This window comes from Miscanthus floridulus, chromosome 8, assembly GCF_019320115.1.
Source record: "Miscanthus floridulus cultivar M001 chromosome 8, ASM1932011v1, whole genome shotgun sequence".
NCBI classification, from domain to species: domain Eukaryota; kingdom Viridiplantae; phylum Streptophyta; class Magnoliopsida; order Poales; family Poaceae; genus Miscanthus; species Miscanthus floridulus.
This window is the reverse complement of record NC_089587.1, coordinates 45,220,750-45,244,680: the sequence shown is the minus strand read 5'-3', so window position 1 is coordinate 45,244,680 and position 23,931 is coordinate 45,220,750. Positions and strand designations below refer to the sequence as shown.

General features: G+C 45.1%; 2 protein-coding genes across 5 annotated transcripts; both read right to left on the bottom strand.

The window, feature by feature from the left end:
* Positions 1-408: 408 nt before the first annotated feature.
* LOC136468978 (uncharacterized) lies at positions 409-882 on the bottom strand. The gene has a single exon (XM_066467352.1). It carries the CDS (start codon positions 880-882, stop codon positions 409-411), a length of 474 nt encoding a protein of 157 aa, XP_066323449.1.
* A 9,397-nt stretch (positions 883-10,279) lies between these two features.
* LOC136471845 (NEDD8-specific protease 1-like) lies at positions 10,280-12,421 on the bottom strand. 4 transcript variants are annotated; one of them, XM_066469592.1, is made up of 3 exons: positions 12,151-12,421; positions 11,099-11,915; positions 10,280-10,295 (listed from the first exon to the last, which is right to left on the bottom strand). In XM_066469592.1, exon 2 carries the CDS (start codon positions 11,870-11,872, stop codon positions 11,120-11,122), a length of 753 nt encoding a protein of 250 aa, XP_066325689.1. In that variant the 5' UTR covers positions 11,873-11,915; positions 12,151-12,421; the 3' UTR covers positions 10,280-10,295; positions 11,099-11,119. The 4 variants fall into 4 exon arrangements, 3 of the variants coding, with proteins under 3 accessions (XP_066325689.1, XP_066325688.1, XP_066325687.1); XR_010762130.1 differs by lacking the exon at positions 10,280-10,295 and adding an exon at positions 10,304-10,852 and having other exon boundaries at positions 11,007-11,915; XM_066469591.1 differs by lacking the exon at positions 10,280-10,295 and adding an exon at positions 10,304-10,852.
* Between the last annotated feature and the right edge of the window lie 11,510 nt (positions 12,422-23,931).

Below are 23,931 nucleotides of genomic sequence, written 5' to 3'. Positions count from 1 at the left end.
TTTCTTTTCCTTCTTGTCCTTCTTCTTGCTCTTCTTGTCATCATCATCATTGTTGCTATTGTATGGGCATCGAGCAACAAGATAATCCTTGCTTCCACACTTGAAGCATCTTCTTGACTCTTCCTTGTTCTTAGATGAAGACTTCTTCCTTCTAGCATGGTAGCCCTTTTTCACCATGAACTTGCCAAATCTCTTCACAGAGAGCCATATTCTCATCATCCATCTCATCAAAGCTCAGATCTTCATCTTCACTCAATGATTCTTGCTTTGCCTTGCCCTTAGATGATGTGGCTTTGAATGCCACACTCTTCTTCTCATCCTTCTTCTCATCTTTTTATCTTTCTTTTCTTCCTTCTCATCATCATCCCTATATGTGTCATCGGTCATCACATCTCTCAATACTTGGTTTTATGTCATGGTGTCCAAACCACTCACTAGAATAGTGACCAATGGGCCAAATCTTGATGGTAAGCATCTCAAGAACTTGTGGGAGAAGTCCTTATCCTTCACTTCTTCACCAAGTGCTTTGAGATCATTGACTAGCACTTTGAGCCTATGGAACATCTCTAGCACACTCTCATCTTCCTTTATCTTGAAGCTAGCAAACTTCGCCTTAAGGATGTATGCCTTAGCACCCTTCACCGCTTGTGTGCCCTTAAGTGATTCCTCCAACTTCTTCCATGCATCATGAGCTACCTTAATGTTCTTGATTTGCTCAAATGTTCCCTCATCCAAAACATCATGAATGGCACTAAGAGCAATATCATTGTTTTGGAGCAATATTTTTTCTGCCGTGGTGGGATTCTCCAGATCAGCTACCTCAAATTTGGTCTCCACCACCTTCCACACCTTCCTATTGATTGACTTGATGTATGTTGTCATCTTAGCCTTCCAATAAGGATAATTAGAGCCATCAAATTGGGGTGGCTTCTTGGTGTTGTTGATTTGAACTATTTTCACACCATAGATTGTTAAGCCTCAAATCACGGTGACCACGACTCCGATACCACTTGAAAGGTCCTAATGGCTAGAGAAGGGGTGAATAGCCTATAAAAAATTCTAAAACAATACTTAACAAATTGGTTAGACAAATATGAGGCGAAGTGAATGTTTGAAAGGTCCTAATATGGCTAGAGGGGGGTCAATAGCCTATTTAAAAATCTATAAACCAACAAGAGCAATTTGATTAGTATAACAAATAGCGAAATGCAAACTTGCTCTAGCTCTACAAGGGTTGCAAGCCACCTATCCAACAATTCTAGTTACTATGATCACTAAACACACAATTTGCTATGTCACTACTCACTAAGAGCTCTCACACTTGCTACACTAAAGAGCTCCACTAGATGAACTTAAACTACAAAGCAAGCTCTCAATTCTAGCTACACTAAAGAGCTTGCTACAACTAGTTTGCAAGAATATAAATGAGTGAGTAGGGTGATTATACCACCGTGTAGAGGAGTGAACCAATCACAAGATGAATACTAAATCAATCACTGAGAGAATACCAAAGGGCAAGAGACAACCAATTTTTCTCCTGAGGTTCACGTGCTTACCGGCATGCTAGTCTCCGTTGTGTCAACCAACACTTGGTGGTTCGGTTGCTAAGAGGTGTTGCATGAACCTTGTCCACACAATTGGACATCGCAAGAACCTACCCACAAGTGAGGTAACTCAATGACATGAGCAATCCACTAGAGTTACCTTTTGGTGCTCCGTCGAGGAAGGTACAAGACCCCTCACAATCACCATGATCGGAGCCAGAGACAATCACCAAACTCCGCTTGATGATCCTCGCTGCTTCAAGCCGTCTAGGTGGCGGCAACCACCAAGACAAACAAGTGAATCCTGCAACGAAACATGAATACCAAGTGCCTCTAGATGCAATCACTTAAGCAATGCACTTGGATTCTCCCCCAATCTCACAAAGATGATGAATCAATGATGAAGATATGTGGGAGGACTTTGACTAAGCTCACAAGGTTGCTATGTCAATGCAAATGGCCAAGAGAGTGAGCTTGAGCCGAACATGTGGCTTAAATAGAAGCCCACACGAAATAGAGCCGTTGGCTCCTTATACCACTAAAAAATGGGGTGACTGAACGCACTGGTCAGATCGACCGGACACTGGACCCCAGCGTCCGGTCGTGCGATGTGTGCCATGTGGCCCCTGCTTTAAATGTTGATCACCCGATCTCAATGGTCATCAGTACATTTAAGTTGTGACCGGACATGCTGCTTCAAAGTGTCTGGACGCGGGACCCCAGTGTCTGGTCGTTTTCAATAAGGTTCCATTCACGACCGGACGTGTCCGGTCATGCCCGACCGGACTCACCCAGCGTCTAGTCACTCACCATCTCCTCTATGCGCCACCACATTAGCGTACATCAACACTGACCATACGCAGGCCCTGAGCGTCCGGTCACACTTCGCGCCAGCGTCCGATCAAAAGATCGAGACTGCGCGCTCACTGTTGCTACTGACTGGACGTAGGACCCCAGTGTCCGGTCACTGCGTGACCAGCGTCCGATGCACTATGTAAAACCCTGCCTTTTCTGTATAGGGCGTTGGTGGCACATCGGACTGTTCGCACTCTATGAGCGGACACTCCGCCGATGGAGTTTCGAACCCTTGCTCCCAAGTGCTAAACACAATGTGTATCACCTTTGTGCATGTGTGTTAGCATATTTTCACAAATATTTTCAAGGGTGTTAGCACTCCACTAGATCCTAAATGCATATGCAATGAGTTAGAGCATCTAGTGGCACTTTGATAACCGCATTTTGATATGAGTTTCACCCCTCTTAATAGTACGACTATCGAACCTAAATGTGATCACACTAGCTAAGTGTCTTGATCACCGAAATGAAAATGCTCCTACCACTTATACCTTTGCCTTGAGCCTTTTGTTTTCCTTTTTCCTTTTCTAAGTCCAAGCACTTGATCATCACCATGGAATCACCATCATCATGTCATGATCTTCATTTGCTTCACCACTTAGAATACTGCTACCTATCTCATAATCACTTTGATAAACTAGGTTAGCACTTAGGGTTTCATCAATTAACCAAAACTAAACTAGAGCTTTCAATCTCCCTCTTTTTGGTAATTGATGACAACCCTTACACAAAGATATAAATTGAGATTTAATTGAATCCACGTTGCTTGCCCAAGCATATTCACCATGTGTAAAAGGATATGGACAAGTTTCATGAATCTCATATGGTAGCAATTGCTCCCCCTACATATGTGCTAAGAGTTTGGATTGAAGCTTGCACATTTGCTTAGATAGAAAATATAGGAGACAATGTCTACCAAATGATGCTAAGGTATAAGAGATGAACCTTTGAAGCGTGATACCAATCGGAGTGCACCAATATACCATCCTTAGCACCATTAGTAACTAGACATACACAAAAACCAGAATACCCCATGAGATCAACATTACAAGTAAGGGTCTAGTTTCCATAAAATGAACATAAGTCTAGTTACTTTAGCCTATGCATGTTAGTTTTTCATTTCACCATTCAAGCATATAACTAGCATACACCACATAAGCATGGATATTGAAATTTAAAACTTGTGCCATGCAAGCAAACATATAAAATGCACACTCAAATACAACATACAAGTTTATGAGCTTTCTCCCTCTACTTGTGTGCATTTTTTATTGATCCCCTTACAATGTCATTTCATTTGTTTATTCCTCCTATCTTTATGAATTTCTCTCCCCCTTTGTCAACAATTAGCACAAAAGGCGAGCTCAAATTATAGAGGTTGAGGTAAAACCATGTGAAATGAGGATCATTTTCCTAATTTGGTTCAATCTAGATCACTTGCAAAAGATATTTAACTTGGTTTGATCCAAGGACAAGCTTCTTCACACCTCCAAACGAGGGTTATCTTGTACCATATTGAGTTAAACACTTATAGCTTATTGTCTAGATCAAACACTAGGTTTACAAGCCCACAAACATGTCATATACTACCACCAGATCATTTTAAACATACAAGCAATAGTGGTACCATACAAGCATCAAATTTATTTGATTTTCATGAATGAGCCTAGGACATGATAGGAATGATTAGATGCACTAAGCAAGTCCTTAGCAATGGATGGATGACATGTCAATCAACTTTATCTTGCTTTGCTCGAAGGAGAGGCATGTCATATAATGGGGGGTGCATCAACACATATTGGAGAAGTCAAGTATGTTCAATTCATTCCTTATCTTGTAAAATCTCTTCTCATCAAGTGGCTTGGTGAAGATGGCGGACATCTATGTGCTTTGTTCTTACATGTTGAACCGGATTGTTGGTTAACTTGATTGCACTCTCATTGTCACGTAGCAATGGTACTTTCTTGAACTTGATTCCAAAGTCACTCAAAGTGCTAAACACAATGTGTATCACCTTTGTGCATGTGTGTTAGCATATTTTCACAAATATTTTGAAGGGTGTTAGCACTCCACTAGATCCTAAATGCATATGCAATGAATTAGAGCATCTAGTGGCACTTTGATAACCGTATTTCGATACGAGTTTCACCCCTCTTAATAATACAGCTATTGAACCTAAATGTGATCACACTAGCTAAGTGTCTTGATCACCGAAACGAAAAGGCTCCTACCACTTATACCTTTACCTTGAGCCTTTTGTTTTTTTCTCCTTTTCCAAGTCCAAGCACTTGATCATCACCATGGAATCACCATCATCATGTCATGATCTTTATTTGCTTCATCACTTGGAATAGTGCTACCTATCTCATAATCACTTTGATAAACTAGATTAGCACTTAGGGTTTCATCAATTAATCAAAACCAAACTAGAGCTTTCAATGTTGCGCTAGCCTACTAAAAATGCAAGCCACCTACCACAATTCTAGTATCTATAGTCTTTATCCACACAAAGGCTATGTCACTATACTAAGTTAGTGAGCTCTCAAAGACTAATTAAAGAGCCTCACTAACCACTAGACTAGACACAAGCTTGCTCTCAAGACTAACTACACTAAAGAGCGAAACAACACTAGAAATATAAATACAAGGTAGGGGATGTGATATTTATACCGTCGTGTCAAGAATAGAGCCAATCACAAGATGATGACAATCAATCACAATGAATACCAAGAAATTCTCAGACAAGATGACACAAGATTTTTTACCAAGGTTCACTTGCTTGCCGGTAAGCTAGTCCTCGTTGTGGTGATTCACTCACTTGGAGGTTCACGCGCTAGTTGGCATCACATGCCAAACCTACAATCGGGTGCCGTACAACCAACATAAGATGAGGATCACACAAGCCATGAGTAATCCACTAGAATATCTTTTGGCTCTCTACCGGGGAAAGGTCAAGAACCCCTCACAATCACCACGATCGGAGCCGAAGATAAGCACCTTCCTCCGCTCGACGATCCTCGCTGCACCAAGACGTCTAGATGGCGGCAACCACCAAGAGTAACAAGCGAAACCCGCAGCGAAACACGAACACCAAGTGCCTCTAGATGCAATCATTCAAGCAACGCACTTGGATTCACTCCCAATCTCACAAAGATGATGAATCAATGATGAAGATGAGAGTGAGAGTTTTGGCTAAGCTTACAAGGTTGCTGTGTCAATGAAAATGATCAAGAGAGTGAGCTTGAGCCAGCCAAGGGGCTTAAATAAAGAGCCCCATGAATAGAGCTGTTGGGCTCTCACTTCAGCCCAACAGGCACTAACCGAACGCACTGGTCGAGGCGACCGGACGCACCCAAGCCAGCGTTCGGTCCCTGGATGGCCGCCACGTGGCCACTCGATTCCACCGCATCCACACGATCTCAATGGTCGAAATTTCCCGCCTGAGCGATCAAGTGATGATCGGACGCCACACGTAATGACCAGACGCACCACCTATGAGTAAGGTCAACAGAAAACCGCGTGCCACTTGTTAGCGACTGGATGCTTCAGTTCTTTTTTCTGAGCCACGTCAGGTCGTTTCCAGAGAGTTCCATGAGCGCCTAAAACTCGATCGGATGCGTTAGGTTCGCCCTGACCGGACATAGCCGAGCGTTAGGTCCTCGCTGCCTCAGCCGCCCGAGCTACGTCACCGTACGTCATATGTGACCGGACTCACCCCTGTGCATCAGGTTATATTTTGACCCAATGTCTGGTCACTCCACCAACAGAGTCCGAGCGCGCCTTCTTCGTTTATAATTGACTGGACTCACCACCCTGTGTCCGGTCACTTCGACAGTAGAGTTCGGTCAGTGTTTTTCAGTGAAAAACAACTTCTCCACTTCTCCAACTTCTCCACCCTTACTTAAATGTGCCAACCACCAAGTGTATCACCTTGTGTATATGTGTTAGCATATTTTTATAAATATTTTCAAGGGTGTTAGCACTCCACTAGATCTAAATGCATATGTAATGGGTTAGAACATCTAGTGGTACTTTGATAACCGCATTTCGATATGAGTTTCACCCCTCTTAATAGTACGGCTATCGATCATAAATGTGATCACACTCGCTAAGTGTCTCAATCACCAAACCAAAAAACTCCTATCAAATTTCACATTTGTCTTGGGCCTTTTGTTTTTCTCTTTTTTTTTTCAAGTCCAAACACTTGATCATCACCATGGTCACACCATCATCATGATCTTCACCATTGCTCTACCACTTGAAATAGTGCTACCTATCTCATGATCACTTTAATAAACTAGGTTAGCAGTTTGAGTTTCTTCAATTCACCTAAACTAAACTAGAGCTTTCAAGAGGACACGGTGGGGGAATGGGGCGCGGTGGGGAAGAGGGACGGGGGCGCGCCGAGGATAGGGACGGGGCTGCCGGGTGGGGCGCGCCAGGGCCGGGGCCGATGGCCGGGAAGCGACGGTCACCGGAGGACGGTGCGTGGAGTTCGGACGGAGGACGGGCCGCCCCGAGTGACGCTGACGCACCGCACGCTCTCGCACGTCAGGGCGTCCGGCGCTACCAATCCCTTCCCCCGCGGTCCTGGTCGTTGTTCCACCATGCACAGATGGCCCTGGCGATGGCCATGAATCCATGATGTAGACGCTGCAGTCATAGATGTTGCCCTGCCTCGGGATGGTCCCCTCCCTCATCAAAGCAGAACAGCAGAGCATTGCCCCTCCTCAAGGAATCACTGCTTGACTGCGTGTCGATACGGAGCGTGTCGCCGAGGCAGGCGTCGACAGGGAGGGGGAGGTTGGACGCGCTACGGAGGCTATCGTGGTCGTTGATGAAGCATGACCTCTTCTTTGCTACTGCATTCGCTCTTTTTTGGTTGATTCACTATAATCTTATCAGAGCAGAGAGATGGCGGCCGCAGCCCGGTTGCTCCCGCTGAAGTTGCACCACTGTTGCTTCTCCCGCTACCACCCACTTCTCCACCACCGCCTTCCTTGTCTCATCACCATCTAAGGCTCCGAATGAACATTCTATTCTGTTCCATTCATCCACATGGTTCAAATCAACTGCTAATTACAAGTACGGTATGCATTCTTGTGTTGCACTGGGTCAAAACTCTCTTAACTGATGAGCACCCCCTCCTCCCCTCCCACTAATCTATTATTCATCACAGAAAAATACAGAGAAGAAACACCAGCAACTGAATTGAAAGGGGGCAGTTTCAGCAGCACACTAGTGGCATCGGAATCGGATGCAGATTGATTCATACAGTATATGTACATCGACAACAGCTACTCTGTTATTTGCCACTCTATGATGCCCACTGATGTCCTGGAACAAGAACATACCATTTTCTAGCAACCAGCAAGCTAACTATTCTTTCCAAATTCATTCAAGAAAATGCAACTGCCTCCATATACTGGAACAAAGTATCTGACAATACCATGCATCGTCTGTCCTCGTTTCTACTCCTGCATCGTCTCGTCAATACCATGCACGTCACACATCACAACCTCTGTGCTTGTCGACGACAATGGCTTCCTGGGGGGACAAGGCTTGCCTGGCTTCAGGTGGTTGTGTTCACCACTGTACACAATTTCAGCGATTTGCCCATCTATTGTCGTCTCCACCTTCCTCTTCACAGGGCAGCTAGGGTGAGTGCACTTGTAGTAGCTCCGTGGGAACTCGCTGCCTTTCACTTTCTTTTGCCCATATTTCCTCCAGTTGTACCCATCAAGTGACAAACGGCTGCGCATGCCAACCCGCCCGGTGGTTTGGCATGCTGTTACATGGTCACAACACGTGAAATGCTCTGCATTGACTTCCACCTCCTCAGATATGGCATCCGACCCGGCATCCTGCAAGTTAAGTTTAGCACAGTTCAAACAAGATTACATGATGATACCCTGGATAGTTCAACAATCGCAGATTTGACAGACAAATATTTGAATTTAGAAGGCTCCAATTCACAAAAAGTTGTCGTTATCAAAATACATGAAACATCTTTCCTCCTGCTGTCCATCCTTGTTTGAGACAAACTCTGACCAACACAACAAATTTAGAGCATATTGACTATATTTGGGGGTTAGTAACAAAAAAGTATGCAAAGCTACTTTACTTGCTCGAGGACAGCGAAAACCCAAGCTGAAAAAGAAAAGTAAATTTCTTATATGCAGTGAACAAAAGTTCATAAGCAGACAACAGCACAAATGCAGCTCATAGCCTCATACCCCAAGCAGTAAGGCACCACAGACCATCAAAAGGAGACATTGACAACAGGTCCTTGCATTGATATGTTGAGATTGACAAATCACACGTAAACAAATCTCGGTGTGATGGTAATGATAATGCATTGTAAACATAAATAGCATGCTGTATAAGACAACTGACCAAACTCAAGGACCATAACAATTTTCATCGATTCTGGTTGTTCTAAGAATTATTGTCTACATTCTCTGAATGGTTTTATCCACCTTTACTTGATACCCAACATAATGCATAAGAGGATCCATAAAGAGAGTTTTCCGGGAGAACAAAAACTAGGTACATTGCCCCGAAAGCTTTCCTTTTTTTTAATATATGCTTGGAAAAAAAAGGGCGTACCCAGTGCAGAGAGCTCCCGTTCTGTGTGGGGTCTGGGGAAGGGTGTCAGTGGCAAGCCTTACCCTCGCCTGTGCAATGCGAGGAGACCGCGACTCGAACCCGGGACCTTCCGGTCACATGCGGTAAGACTCTACCGCTTGCACCAGGCCCGCCCTTCATAAAAGATGATTCTTGCTTCTGCAATATGATAATCATCAAGCGAGATATAAACCTCATATTTCAGGTAACCTTCAAGGACATCTAAACGCATTAAGCATTCCTGCTCCCTTAAGCTTCACTTTTGTTAGAAAGTCCATCAGTTCATTCTTCCAGAAGTCATTGGGCCAATTTACAAATGAATCGAGGAAACATTAGTAAATGTTAATTTCTGCAATGCACAAACAAAATGTCAGGAACAGTCACCACTTACCAGGTTACACTGAAGGGTAAACTTTCTTCATGTGACTTAGTTGCGCCCACTTCAAGTATTTGCATGCAAGTGCTGTTAATAACCTACCTGCAAGCAACAGAAACTCCAGAATGTAAATCCATTCCATGCTATGTGCAGCTTGCAAAACACGTGGCTAAACTTAGTACTAATGTAAAACCATTCCATGCTATGTGCAGCTTGCAAAACATGGCTAAACTTAGTACTAAAGATCATTTCATGCTAGCACAGCAACCTTAAGATTTAAGATATCTATGATGGGACTTAAAACAACATAAATGTTGACAACAAAATACATTCTGAAATGCATCATTGAACTAAGACAAGTGAAGAAGGATTCAAATCTAAAGACTCACGCTTGTCATCAATCAGGAGAAAGGGAATTTGTATCTTTCATATTTAGTCCTAAATTGCTTGCTAACAAATATGTGTAACCTTTATCCTTCTGAAATATTAGAGAACAGTAGTATAAACGTTCTGGATGTCAGTATATGAGAGAAACGAAGGTGCATATGTGTAGCAGCATTGGAGACAAGCTTTTATTCCTTTTGTTTTGATGGGGGCATCAGAGACAAGGCTTAGCTCGAGTAACAGACAGATTTGAAACAATTGATTAGCCAGCACATTTAAAGGGCAAACCTGAAGGTGAAGCATGCAGTTGCTTAACTCAGTTATTGCGGCTACCTCATAGCAGGATTCCCACAATTGTCATTCTGTACCACCCAATCCTTCTCTTCAATGGATTCAAAGACACTTGCTCGCAGCTGGGACTAGTCATGCAGCCAGAAACATCGTGACGAAGCTAGTCAAAGTATGTGGATTTGATGGACACAAAGCAAGGGATATTACATATCTGCCTTCTGCATTGTAAGCTTGTTTCAGTTCAACAAAGAGCACAGGTTTGAATTATCTACCATCATGCAGCACTTTACAGTTCAAATCTGACTATCACATCAAAAAGATAAAAACATGCAGTTTAAACTATTACAACACATTTGATAATACACCATGCCAAAGTGGTTCTAGAGCTGCTGATATACGAAAAATAACAGAAAATTTTAAACTATAAATGGACATAATTGATCTCAGGTAAAACAGGTTCAAGATTACCTAGTTCAACACCAGCTGTTTCCTGGATGATATACTAGCATGTTTTGCAACAAAATATCATATTGAGTGAAACGTTTGAGTAAGAGGGACATGTGAAAGCACATGTAATTTAGCTCTCGAATTCTAAAATTCCAGTGAATTAGTTTCAAGAAATCACACATGCACTCCTCGACCAACCATTTTTCTCTCTTATCAAGCTCTCAAGTGTCATCCAAATTCCAAACACACAAAGAAATACATGTATAGCACTGGCCTAGTAACCAAACTCCAAATGAATAGAACTTCAGCACGAACCCAGCCAAAGCACCTGTAATGTAGTTCTCAAATCCTGAATTCCAGTGAGCAAAGTTCACAGGAAACTTCAATACTTAAAACTGTTCAACCAACCGCGAAACATTTGTCTGTTGTCAACTAACTTTGAAATGTCATACAAACACTTAAAAGAAAACAAGTACCTGCACCTGTAATGTAGTTCTCAAATCCTGAATTCCAGTGAGCAAAGACCTTGATTAATTAAGATAAAGAAGAGGCACCAGGTTTGAGAAATCCCTACCAGCAACTAATCTACTGCCTATCATTCTAATGACCCTGGGTCAGTGTCGCCCTTGGATGGGGAATTGGCCTTGGCCTTCTCTTGGATGAGAGTGTTGATTAGCTGCAGCAAGTCTGCCCTCATGGCCTTGACGCTGTGGGCGTCCACGTCCCTCCTCACCGCCTGGAACCAATCGCCTTCCCGGTGATACTGGCCATTGTTCCACCAGGCGCACAGAGCCCTGGCGATGGCCATGACATAGACACCGCAGTCATAGCCATTGGTCTGCCTCGGGGTGGGCCCCTCGATGAGCGGAACAGTGTCCCTCTTGGAATCGCTGCCTGACAGCAGGGGGCGGAGTGCGTCGGCGAGGCGAGCAGCGACGGGGAGGTTGGGCGCGCCGGGGAGGCTGTCATGGTGGACGAAGCGGGGCGCTGAGGGGCTAGTGGCCTTGTCAAGGATGAGGAGGGTCCAGTGGGAACCGCCCTCGGCGATGGAGGCATCGGGGTTGTCGTTGACAGGGAGCAGCACGAGGCGGCGGGAGGCAAGGCGGAGCGGGTCAGCGACAGCGGCCGAGTCAGGGAGGTTGGAGAGGAGGTAGGGGATGGAGGGCGGGAGCAGGAGGAGGTCGTCGTCGTCCTGGAGGTCGGCCGAGAGGTGTGCGAAGTAGAAGGCGATGATGCGGTCGTTGATGAAGCACGGGCCGCGAAGGATTGCAAGGTCGGAGCGGATGAGCACCACGTCACCGTAGCTCAGCACCCGCTCCTCTCCCTCGGAGTTGGAACCAGAGCCCATTGCCGTCGCTGCTGCTCGTGCTGGACGCGCGGACCGCAGTAGCCTGTACATTTGCAAATTAGTTCTTGAGAAAATATTCAAATAATTTCTGAATAGCTGCGGTCTGAAAATGAAACGGACTGATGTACACAAAGATGACTATTACTTTGGAAATCAGCAGAAAATGGTGATCTAGTGGAAACATGTATGAGTTGGAGTTGGAAATTAGAGACTGTACTACTACTACCATTGGAACTAAAAATTGAAGTATTCGAGTAGCAGAGACTAGAGAGAAAGACCTCGAGTTGGAGCTGGAGCAGCCTAGCAGAACGAATCTCCTGGATCCTAGCACAGTGCCGGAAGCCCGGAACCCGAGGCAGTTCGTTCCTCACGCCAAAGCCCAACCGCGCGAGCGGCGGTGCCGCCGGCCTTGCCCCTTGCCCGGCCGGCTCTCAATCCGATCGAGGCGCCGAGCGCTTGATCTGGCGAGCTCAACCAGGGCGGCGGACGGATCCGAGGGATGCGGCACTCCGGAGGTCAGCGCCCGGACGAACGAGTCAACGAGCGCAAGGCTCCTTCAGTCGTTCCGCTGGTGTCGGTGTGTTCTAGTTGGGTACTTGGGCCTTGATGTTCCTGGGCCAGATTACTGGGGTACTTGGGTTCCTGGACCACAATTAGGCCGTGGTCCTAGGCTTAGGTCCACGACCACTCCAGGACTCCACACCGATTTTTTTTGATTTTTTTTTGCCTGTTTCATCCTCCAGGCAGATGTTGTAGTCCCAACACCCCGCTAGCACCGCCTCCACCTCCACGCAGAGTGTCAAGAGCACTCGGACACGATGAACTTCAACTATTCATCGACCCAAAGCTCGAGCGTGGCGTGGGCGATGTAGCCATCCCGGTAGGCCTCGCGCGCTAGGGCCATGAGTTCAGGAACCTCAGGCTCAGGAAGGATGTCCTCCCACTACTCGTCGGCGAGGTTGAGTTTCGGCAGCCTCATTAATGTACTCATCAAGCCACAGAGGACATCACTGACACCTTCCTGGTCACCGGAGATGCCCACGGCTTGATTTGCCTTCAAGATCCTGGTGGCACTGCATCCTTCGTATAGGAGGTACACCGGCTGCCAGTGACCATCGGCTTTGAGGGTCTTGGTCACCATGCATTCCAGGGTCATAGAGAATGATGCTTCAAGGACGATCCCGCCAGATGGATCCTTGATGATGAAGATGTTCTTCGATGTCGTTCTACACTTAACACGGTGTTTGAAAGTGGAAAACTAGGCAGCAGGATCTCTAGCGGACCTCATGGCGATGGCTACTCTATGGGTCTAAAATACTTATTATGCATCATACTCCTCTATATATATTTGATTAAAATTTAGAATCTTTGAGTAAATCTCCGCTCCGTCGCTTTCTCTGCTTCGTCGCTCTAACCACCGCGATCTCATCTGCAACTTCACTTGTTTTATTTCCTACCTTCCCAGAGCTCTCCCATTCCCTCTGTAGATCTAAACCATGAGGAACGGGCGGTTGCCTTCTCGTACATGTGCTCAACACATAAAATACATGACTTCAGGCCATCAGGACAGACAGCCAAGGCAACAAAAAACAAACAGAAACCAACTAAGAAAATGTCATCCACTACAGCATCTTCACTGTCCGAGGCATTAAAAAATGGCAGATAGACTTTCTTGCTTGTTCAGTAACATTTTAACACTAATGGCTCTTCTTTTCTACATTAGATTAAGGCCAAACTTGCTCCTCGGTTCAAGGTTCTGGCAAGTTTAACAAAGTTTGACACAGACATGCAAATAACACAACATATATTAGCAAGGGTTCCTACTACATGAGCTCAACACATACACTACATGACTTTGTGCTATCCCACAGATCAAAGCTAGTCATGGCTACTACTAGTACTAGTACTACTGATATAGGACAACGGATAGTACCTAAAGCACACAAAATCTCAATGTCGTAGAATCGGTTTGCTCTTGTTGAGATAGTCGAGGTCATAAGGACTTCTGATCAAGTTGAGACGGTGAACCATCTTGAAAATGACACAGTCTCCACTGACGTCAACACTGTAGTCAGAGAGTCAATGGGCATCCACAACAGTGCTACAAAGCATAAAGATTTCTCTAGAATCATGGTCTTCAACAACTCTGGTAATGCATTGTTGCCTAACAACCGCACGAACAGTAGCTTCAACGATTAGGCATCCGTAGCTCGGTCATGTACACGACGCCCCCAAGTCACAAGTAACCTGTTCTATTCTCCTAGCTCCACACCTAGCTGCCAAAACATATCGTTTGTTGTAGAGTACACATCCATGGTATGGTAAGTAGTTGCCATCTGTAAACATGATTTCGGTTAGAACAAATGACAATTGAGGAAAGGGGGAAGAAATGAGGTTAGCAGACACAATAATAAGTTCATACAAATAGTATAGTTTGATATGAAGCACATTACCTTTATCCAAATCCTAAAACCACCAGGGAACGTGATTGGGAAAATGCAAATGGGTGAGGGAAGGGGGAAGCAAGCATATTGATGCAATGCTATTGGACGAGGGAAGGGGGGATGCTCCTTTCATATAGACCTTGCACGGTTGACGAGAGTGAAGTGAATGCGGTAGGAAAGCGGGACACAAGAAGGAATCAAGAAAAGGAGGTTTTGACCACCATGACACATTTGAGACTTGAATGCCTAGTGCGGTTGTGATGGGTCTTTTTTGTACTTTTTTACTCCAATCCAAGCAGTCACAATAGTCGAGGGGCAGACTGGTTGCTACGACATTCAAAACTGATGACCCTTTATATTGTGTCCTATGAGATCAAATATATAGCGGCCTGACTTTCTTCTGTTCGTAGTAAAATTCAACAGCAATGTCTCATCCGTTATGCATTAGATCTAAGGAGATACTTGTTGAGATGAACTCCTCGCTGCATGGTTCTTGCAAGTTCAACAAATTTTAACGAAGACTACTAATACGTGTTTAGTTCTTGCAAGATCAAAGCCACTCATGACTACTAGTACTACTGATACGTGTTTGGTTCAACAAACCAAGGCACAAAGCAACCCTTGCGCGGTTGCGATGAGTGAATTGAATGCATGAGGAAAGCCTCTACAGTTATTTTACTCCAAGCATTCACAACAATCGAGGGGTAGACTAAAGAATGAATACGAGTTGCTCTTGCTTCCATAATCAATTTCTCTTGCTTGGATTTGCAGAGCAGCAGCTAGCTAGAGATGGCTACATGGTTTCATAGGTCCTGATCGTCTACACTCGCTCGACTGTGGCTGAAGATACCGCTTCAAATCCAACTACCTTACTAGTACTTCATGCATGCAGCCACAGCCGATGCAGCTGATCTTTGTAGCACACCCGATCTGGCAAAAGTTCTAGTCACAGCTCATAAAATGTCCGGGCTGGTCAAATTTACATGACTCGGACTATGAGGCGTGCATATGATTTACAAGAAATAGGTAAACGTCATTTTGTCAATACTATACTTGTCTATTATATTTGGTCAACAGAGTTTAACCCACCTATTACAAAGTTCAACAAAAGTCCATTTGCATGGATATTATTACAGCAAGATAAACTAAAGAATATCACAATTGTCTCTAGTGAACATTGAAAACACAAATCAGAACATCATTGTTATGAGATACTTGAACATCACACCTATTTCAGAAACAGAGAATAAGGGCATATCTCTAATGCCATACATACTAACGTTAACATCATCTAACCATGTTGCTACTACTCAGTTGAAAGGAACTGCATGAACTCCACCAATCTCTGGATCATTCAGATGGATTGTAAGATAGCAGATACGATGAGAAAATACTTCTACACCACGGAAATCATAGTGGTATGAAAGCAATGTCTAGAGATCTGCATTTAAACGAACTGCAACAAACACATAGGGTCCTAGATGATCCTTAGCAAGATGATAGTTTCGACGGCCAAGAACTTGATGAACAACTACAGAAGCAATGTACCACCTACTATAAAAGTTAGAATGCACTGCAAGCACTACAACCCTTGTTTGTAGGCCATGGCGAACATGAAGCTTGCGGAAGACATAGCAATATACAGACATGTCCCAAAAATGATCATAGTTATCTATGATCTGTGTAAAAAAGAAAACAATATGTAGAAAAAAAACAAAGAACAAAGATACCCAGTAGTAGGGAGGAGGGCAAAATCTTTGGGATGGAACTAAAGCATGAGCTCTGGAGAGCCTTCCTCTCACCCCTTGTCTCTGTTGTTATATAGTTTGTGGGTCATGGACCACCCTATGACCCACGTGCGCATGGCTGCACTCCCATGACCCCACATATATAGCGAAAGAGTTGACACGATCTGTATTTTGTTGTTTCATCAAAACTATGATCCGTCCTATCAAGATTTCTTTAGTATCGGGCTGTCTTAGGCCCTATTTGGATGGACTGTGACTAGTTAGCCATCAGAATAGCAGCTCAACTCCATCTCCACTCTCCAGCCGCACCCTCTCTCATAATTTCTGAACCCTAGCCAGAGCCGGATCCCCTTCGATTCATCAACAGCAGGTCGATCAGTTGATGGTGGAAGGACCGCCTCGATGACGGTACAAGTCGGATCCAGATCCCCTACCTAGCTCGGCACCTATCACGACTGACTGGATCTGATCCCTAGCCAAAGCCAGATCTGGTACCCCTTCGTCAACGCCGGTCGCACTAGCTCCACGACCGTGATGATAGGACGACAGTGCCGACGACAAAGCAAAGCTAGGGAACATGGAGGAAGAGGTATCCAAATTCCTTTTATGATGTGTGCTCTACTGTAGTGGCTGAACCAAGGATATGTAGATAGCGATGGGGTTACATATTTCCTATAGTTGAGTATAGCTAACATGTGCTTTATTGGATTAATGACTTTCGTATAAGTTGTAGTTACTAGTTAGGTGCTTATTTGCATACTCTTGCTCTGTTGTGTTGACATTCCGTAGAAGCTTTAGTTAATAAATGCCTTTGTAATCTAGATGAACATCCACTAACTGCTTATGAACGAGCATGGGATGCACCAATCGCAAGGAATTATAGAAAGATGGAAGAACTTGGAATACATGTGGGCCCAAAACATGTGTCTCCAAAGGCAAAAAAGTCAAGCACAAAGGGTAGATGGTGAAGATTTGGAATATATCCCTGAACTAGGGGAGGTGGTTGAGGGATTTGATGATACAAATAAAATAGATTCAGATTTAGAAGATGAGCCAGTGCCCCTATCAATTGAGGTGCTTGTTCTATCTTGTATTTAGTTCAGAGGGAGAGAGGGGTGTAGGTAGCCATGCAATGCTTTACTGTTTGGGTAGCAATGGAATCTATACATGCTTGCTACTTAAGTTTGTATCTCCAATTTCCACTGTTCGCCTACACGGCCGTGTAGCCCGTGTACACGCCGTGTACACGCTACACGGTGGTGCGCCGTTTCCATCCGTTTCCGTTTAATCGTCCGTTTACCCCGTTTAATTGACCGTTTAGCCCGTTTAGTGGACCGTTTAGCCCGAATAATAGCTAAACGGTAGGTGACCGACTGTTTACCGTTTAGCGTTTAGGAAAACACTGCCAATTTCAGTGTCTAGGTTGGAGAATCCATAGAGGAGGCTCTACCAGTAGGACAAAAGGCAGCACTGCCATGAGTCCTGGGCGAAGGCTCTCCAAGCGAGTGAGGTCAACACCACCAGAAGAGGCTGCTCATGGATTTTCTACTTGGAGGTCTTCCGCTAGCAAAAGGGTAGAGGCAGCAGCAGTAGGTGAACATAATTATCCATCACGACCAACACCCGGACCTAGGGATCAATTCCAAGTTCATCAATTAACTAGAGACATTGGTTGGGATGGCACCCTACCGAGCCCTAAGAGAGACTCCTCACAGCCAGATGACGATAGCCCTACTAAAGTGGTGCCCTCTCAACAAACTCCCGTCCCCCCTCCCGCAGAACGATGAAAGTTGCCAAGGTTGGTATTACCTTACAGATGTCTATCAATCAATTTGCACTAGCTATTTGATATCCATGTAACTTTTCTAACAATCTGAATGTATGAAAATTGTGTAGTACCATTGTCGGGAAGAGCGAGGAAGCCAAGGCCTCGAGCTCATGGAATTATGCTTCACAAAATGAGCAAATCACTAGGAGGAGTGAGGATGGGCATCTCTGTTGCTGAGGGGAATAGAAAGCCACATGATCTAGTGCAAGCTGCCAAGTTTCCCTTAGAGGTAGGTGTATTAGTCAGGAGTGAAGTACCAATTTTGATGCATTAGAAACAATATAAGGGGAAGAGGTCCGACGCCGTCTATTGCACAAGATTTGTGGATAGGCTAAATGTATGTATGGGTATCCCCTCTTGACATTCAACTCTGATTTGAGCAACTTTAACAGAATTACTTTTCATTCACACTACTATGTGCAGTGAAGACTACACGTTAAAAGTGCTCACTCACCAACAAAAGAAGCTTACCAGAATGTAATACAGTCTGTGGTACGGCAGGCACGCTACAGGTTAAAGCAAAAATACTTCATTGGCGTCCCTGCTGATCAGATCCGTATCACCTCTCCTGTCTCATCCATGAACGATGCACAGTAGTGTGAACTTGTCAAGATTTGGTCTAGTGCTAAGAACAAGGTGTGTGAACCCATCGATTTCATGTCTAGTCTTGCTATGGTCTACTTGTGCTGCAGTCTAACACAAATGAAGCTATAGGAAACATCTAAGAAGAACAAGCAAAACCATGCAAAAGTGAAGTACCACTAGGCTATAGGATCTCGCTCCTATGTTATCCAGATGCAAAAAATTGTAAGTGATGGTTCTGTTTTATTGTTACTCTTGCCTTTGTATAGATATAAAATGAAACTCATGTGCAATGTGAATAGAAGGAGAACAAGAGGAAGGCAGCAGAACACGATCAAGGACTTGAAGAAGAAAATGGTCCACCTGATGAAGATGTTCATGTTGTGGAAGTCTTCAGGGACTTCCATACCAATAGAAAAAAGGGCCTGAGTGATGCTGCAAGAGCAGTAGTTATAAGTACCTTCTTTTGCTTCCCTTGAAATATACTGAAGCCTTTGCCATAAAAGAAGGAAACATAGCAGGAGCCTAGTGTTATGGAAATCTACTAAAATCTACTGAAGCTTATGTAATCTCTATCAGCAGTTGGCTGAGGAAGACCTATGCATTACTTGTTATGAATTAATCTCTTGGGTTTTCAATTGAAGTCCTCTTACACTATCTGTAATCTAATGTTTTACTGATTGAATTTTGCAGAAAGCTATGGAAACTATGCAAGCAGAACCTGTTACTGATGGGCAGCAACCAATGACTAGTGCTGATGTTGTTTGCAAGGTCCTCTGTGTCTACCAGGGCAAGGCCCCCTCCTAGGGAAGCAGCAACAACCTTTTTTGAAGAATGCTGGTATCCAGACAAGCTCCACTACAATAGAGACATCGAAGGAGAGAATGCTTTGGGAATAGCTTACTACTGAATAGGAAAATTCCGTTGCCCTGGTCAATCAAGTGGATAAACTGAAGAGAAAAATAGAAAAGACTGAAAGGGAGCTTGAGGAATACAAGAAACGACAACAGGAGGAGTACAACAATCTCCGTGAACTATGCACGTGCTTCAGCTCTTCTAGTAACTCTCAGTCTTCAACTCCTACGGGTTGATGCAGTGAACATTTGTGGTTTGATGTGTGGATTCATGTGCCAGTTTGATGTGTGGACTCATATGCCGGTTTGATGTGGTGATACTCTGTCAATGGTTCGCTGCTAACATGTGAAATGTAATTGTTGTTATTTGATTGCTAGGCTAAATAGTTATGTAGTCAATCTGTGCATTAGTGACAATCTCGAATTACTTCTATGACAAATTGATTGTACTCCACGTGGTAGAACCAGGATAGGCCACGTGATCAAATAAAAATGCAAAATGTTGATGAACTAGTGCATGACACGTGCAATAGCTAGTACTCGACACGTGGGCTATTAAAATCCGACACGTGGAAGGAAGTTGTGAAGCCAAGGACAGCGCCGTGACTCATGGTTGAATAAGAAACGGCCACGTGTACCAATAAAAATATGACACATGGTCCAATAAAGAAGTGACACGCGATCCAACCACAACATAACACATGTGCCAATAGAAAACTAACATGTGGAACAACAGGGATCTGACGCGTGGTCCAGTAAGAACCTGATACGTGCAAGAACCAGAGATGGCCACGTTGTGCAATAAGAAGGTGACACGTACCCGAACCATCTCCAATGCAACTGGCTATAGCATATACACGTGGGCTATAACATGTACACATGAAAAGCATCTCCAACAAAAAGCGCCCACCAGCGTGGTAGCCCCCTGCTACGCATGCCAAAACAGTTCTATGATGGTCTATTTTTCATCACAGATCAAGACACTTCTATGACGATTTTGTCATATTCGTCATAGATGTGCAAGTGTGACGCGACTTTTATGATAAACCATTTTTCATCATAAAACTGAAATTATGATGAATTTGGCTTCTTCAGTGACGAAATCTATTCGTCATAGAAGTGGATATTTCTAATACTGAAATTACGTGCCAACAACTACATATATACTAGGTAACTACTAGCTTCATAAATAACATAGTAACTAGCTACATACATACAATCTACCTAAAGGATAAGTAATAATTATAACTAACTAAATAGCTAGCTAACTAAGTATGTAAATAATCTAACTAGGTTATCACCTAATCACTAGATCACCAACTAGTTAAACTAAATAGGTTATCACATTATCATCCTAAGTACATCAATAAACTAACTAATACACAACAATTCAACCACACTAACTGCATTGCATATACACGAAATTTACCTGTCCAACGATGGCAGGCGGTGGCAGCAAACGAGGAGGCGCTAGCACCGAATGGCCCAAGCCGAACTACAGCCTTCGCGGTGGAGCGGGAGGACGCGCCTGAACACCCGCCCCCGCCCTACGCCCTGGACCGCGGCACCCGGCGCCCAGCACCAGCCGAGCCAAGCAACGCAGACGGCATGGGCGAGAGGAGACAGGGCAGGCCGGGTGCGGTGGAGGGCCACGGGACTGGGCGCCGGCGAACGCCCACCGCGTGCGGCCGAACGGGAAGGCGACAATGGCTGGTTGGGCTAGGCGTGTGGGGCGAGGTGGTGCGCGTCGACCGTGGCTTGTCGGCCGAGGCGAGTGGGAGGCGGCGGCCACGGCGGGCATGGCGGGTGCCATGGCCGCGGCGTGGCATGGCGGGTGCCATGGCCGCGGCGTGGCACGGTGGCCGGGGTGCGACACGCGGGGCGTCTTGGCTCATGGGGATGAGCAGGGCAGGGCGTGGCCGCGTGGGCCTGGGCGTGGCGAGGAAGAGCGTCGCCGGCGGCGGCAGGCGTCAGACGGGAGAGAGAACGAGAGAGGAAGAGAGGAAATGGGAGGAAGCAAGAGAGAGATGGAACAGACTCACCTGTAAGGCCGGCTCGGCGCCAAGATCTTTGGGGCCGAGCTGGGCGCCAAGATCCACAGCGCTGAGTTGACAGCCAGGTCATCGCCACGTCTGCGTCGATGCCCACGTGGCCCCAAGAGCTAGGCGCCAAATTCTCTGGTGTCGAGACGTGTAAGCTCAGCACCAATTACTCCGGCGCCGAGGTGAGGGTCTCACATGTCATTTCATGTATTTTGTGTGTTGAATTATATAATGTCCTACTTCATTAGGTTGTGTTTGCAGCACGTGATCACATTTCACGTCCGCAACATTATACTGAATATTATGACCACAAATAATGAAAACAACTACATAATGAAAAGTTCAATACTATGTCACATTAAACAACACAATAATACTAGAAGTATGTGCCGACAGTAGACAATATTGTTCATGAATAAATCATAGAACTAGCAAGTCATGAAGACTACTGAGTGCAACGAGACCACTTTTTCTTTCTCAGGGCATCAGGATTCTCCTCCATCGCTGCTTTCGCTTGGCGTGCACGCTCAAGCTTCTTCTCCCTCTCCTCCTTTCCTCCTCTTTCTTGTGCTCCTTTTTTGCAGTCTCCTCTCCGCGTCTCTTCTCCATCATCTCCTTGTCCTCTGCCTCCCACCGCAACAGTTTCTACATCCATTCCTTATCTTCAGGCTTGATCTCAGTGTCGATCAACTGCTCAAAATCACAGAGCGGTGGAGGGGTCTGTAAAAAAATACAATTATTACAAAACAAAAAAATCATACAAGATGTCATATGACATAAACATCAATTCCTCACCATCTTGTTAATGTGGCGCCGGCGAAGTGTAGGCTCATACGCAAAATTAGAACACATCAAATACCTCTGCTATACGTGTCTTCTTCATTGGACTTGACTACCTTGCAAGGATCGCCGCAAAAGCATATGGGCACTAGAACACCACTAGGCAGAGACAATGGGTCGAAGGCATTTTCGGTCATCCGGCCATAACTATAATCCAACTAATTTCATTCTAAGAACCTAAAGCAATTAACATTAAACCATAAACCTAGGGTTTTCTATTTGATGCACAACAATGAACCCATAACATAACAATATGCGCTGAGATTACCTTGGTTTGCTAGTTTTTTCACGCCTTGACATCCTACGATTGTATAATGCAAATATTATATTAAAAATTGTATGAAACCCTAAGTAATAACGATTCTTAGGTTGAAAAATCTAATTAATATATACCGAATCAATGCGAAAAAAAACTAGGAGGGGAACGAGGATACCTTGCTCTCGAAGATCTACGGATCAAATTAAAGTTTTCAAGGTCCAATATGCCGATTCGTGAGCTAGGACGAAGTAGGGAGAGAAAAAAACCCGAGAGGGAGGAGAAAGAAGAGGAAGATGACTCGGACAGGAAGGTTGGAGGCCGAGTTAAAACACCACCTTGGCGTGAAGCTCGGCGCTAGGATCTACGGCGCCGAGCTGCCTGCTAAGTCACCGTCACGTCTGCGTCGAGTCTAAGACCTCAGCGCCAATAGCGATGGCACCGAGATGTGTAGGCTCGACGCTAAGGGTCTAGATTTTAAAATCATACCTCTAAAGACATATTTGTGAATTTTTAAAAAAAAACTAAAAAATAAAAAATTCGGTGGGGGTGCTGCGAGGCAGGCGGTGCGGTGGACAGGGAAGGAGACGCAGAAGAGATGCTGCTGCTCCGTCTCGAATGGGCCAAAACTTGCTTTTTGGGCTAGCCCGCTCATTGATCCGAATTTGTCCACCTGCGGCAACGGCGACCAAACCAAACCACCGAGCCACGGAGCAGAAGAGATGCTGCTCCGCGTTGGCCTCGCGCGCAGCGCCCGCCTCCACGGCGGCGGTGGCGGCGTCTCCCTCCCCTACCCCTACCCCTACCCCTACCCCTACCACTGCCACTGCCACCGCCATCACAACTTCCAGAGTTTCCGGTGTTCGGCGCTGTGCACAGGCTGAATCAGATATACAAACCAACACGAAAAGAAAAAAGAAAAACAAATTGTAAACCCTCTGCTTCAATGTAAGAGTAATAATTAGTACAGCATGTGTAAAATTCATACAGCTTGGAAACGCCGAGCAAAGCTGGGCAAGACAGTACTGGCTGAAGAGAAACATTGGCACCGCTCTGCTTGGTGTATTTCTGCAAGAAACAGATGTTTCAATCTGAGCGACAAGTGCGAACAAGTCTTAAAAATGTGAGGCGAATCTGGAGGTCTGAAGAAACAGTACAGTAGGTGAGTCCATATTGTGAATATACCTGGAGGTCTGACAAGGCAGTATTCATTGGTCGACTGTATGGCTGCTGCGGCCTGGTCCTTCACATCCTGCCACGCCTGCAGCTTCATCTCGCAGGCACGCTGGCTCATCTCGTCCAGCATTTGGCGGAGCCTCTTTTCTACCACCCGCTGTGGCATGGCATGACCTGCATTTCCCGTGCATTCAAACGGGTGGCCTGGCTGCCTGTTCATGTTTCTTCTCTTCCTCGACTAAGCTGGCCTCTTCTTCCACGTCTCATAAGACCATGTTATAGCACACAA

What these genes read in the sequence shown, in the direction of transcription:
- LOC136468978 (XM_066467352.1), bottom strand. Translation starts at nt 882, where the DNA reads ATGACAACATACATCAAGTCAATCAATAGGAAGGTGTGGAAGGTGGTG.
- LOC136471845 (XM_066469592.1), bottom strand. Translation starts at nt 11,872, where the DNA reads ATGGGCTCTGGTTCCAACTCCGAGGGAGAGGAGCGGGTGCTGAGCTAC.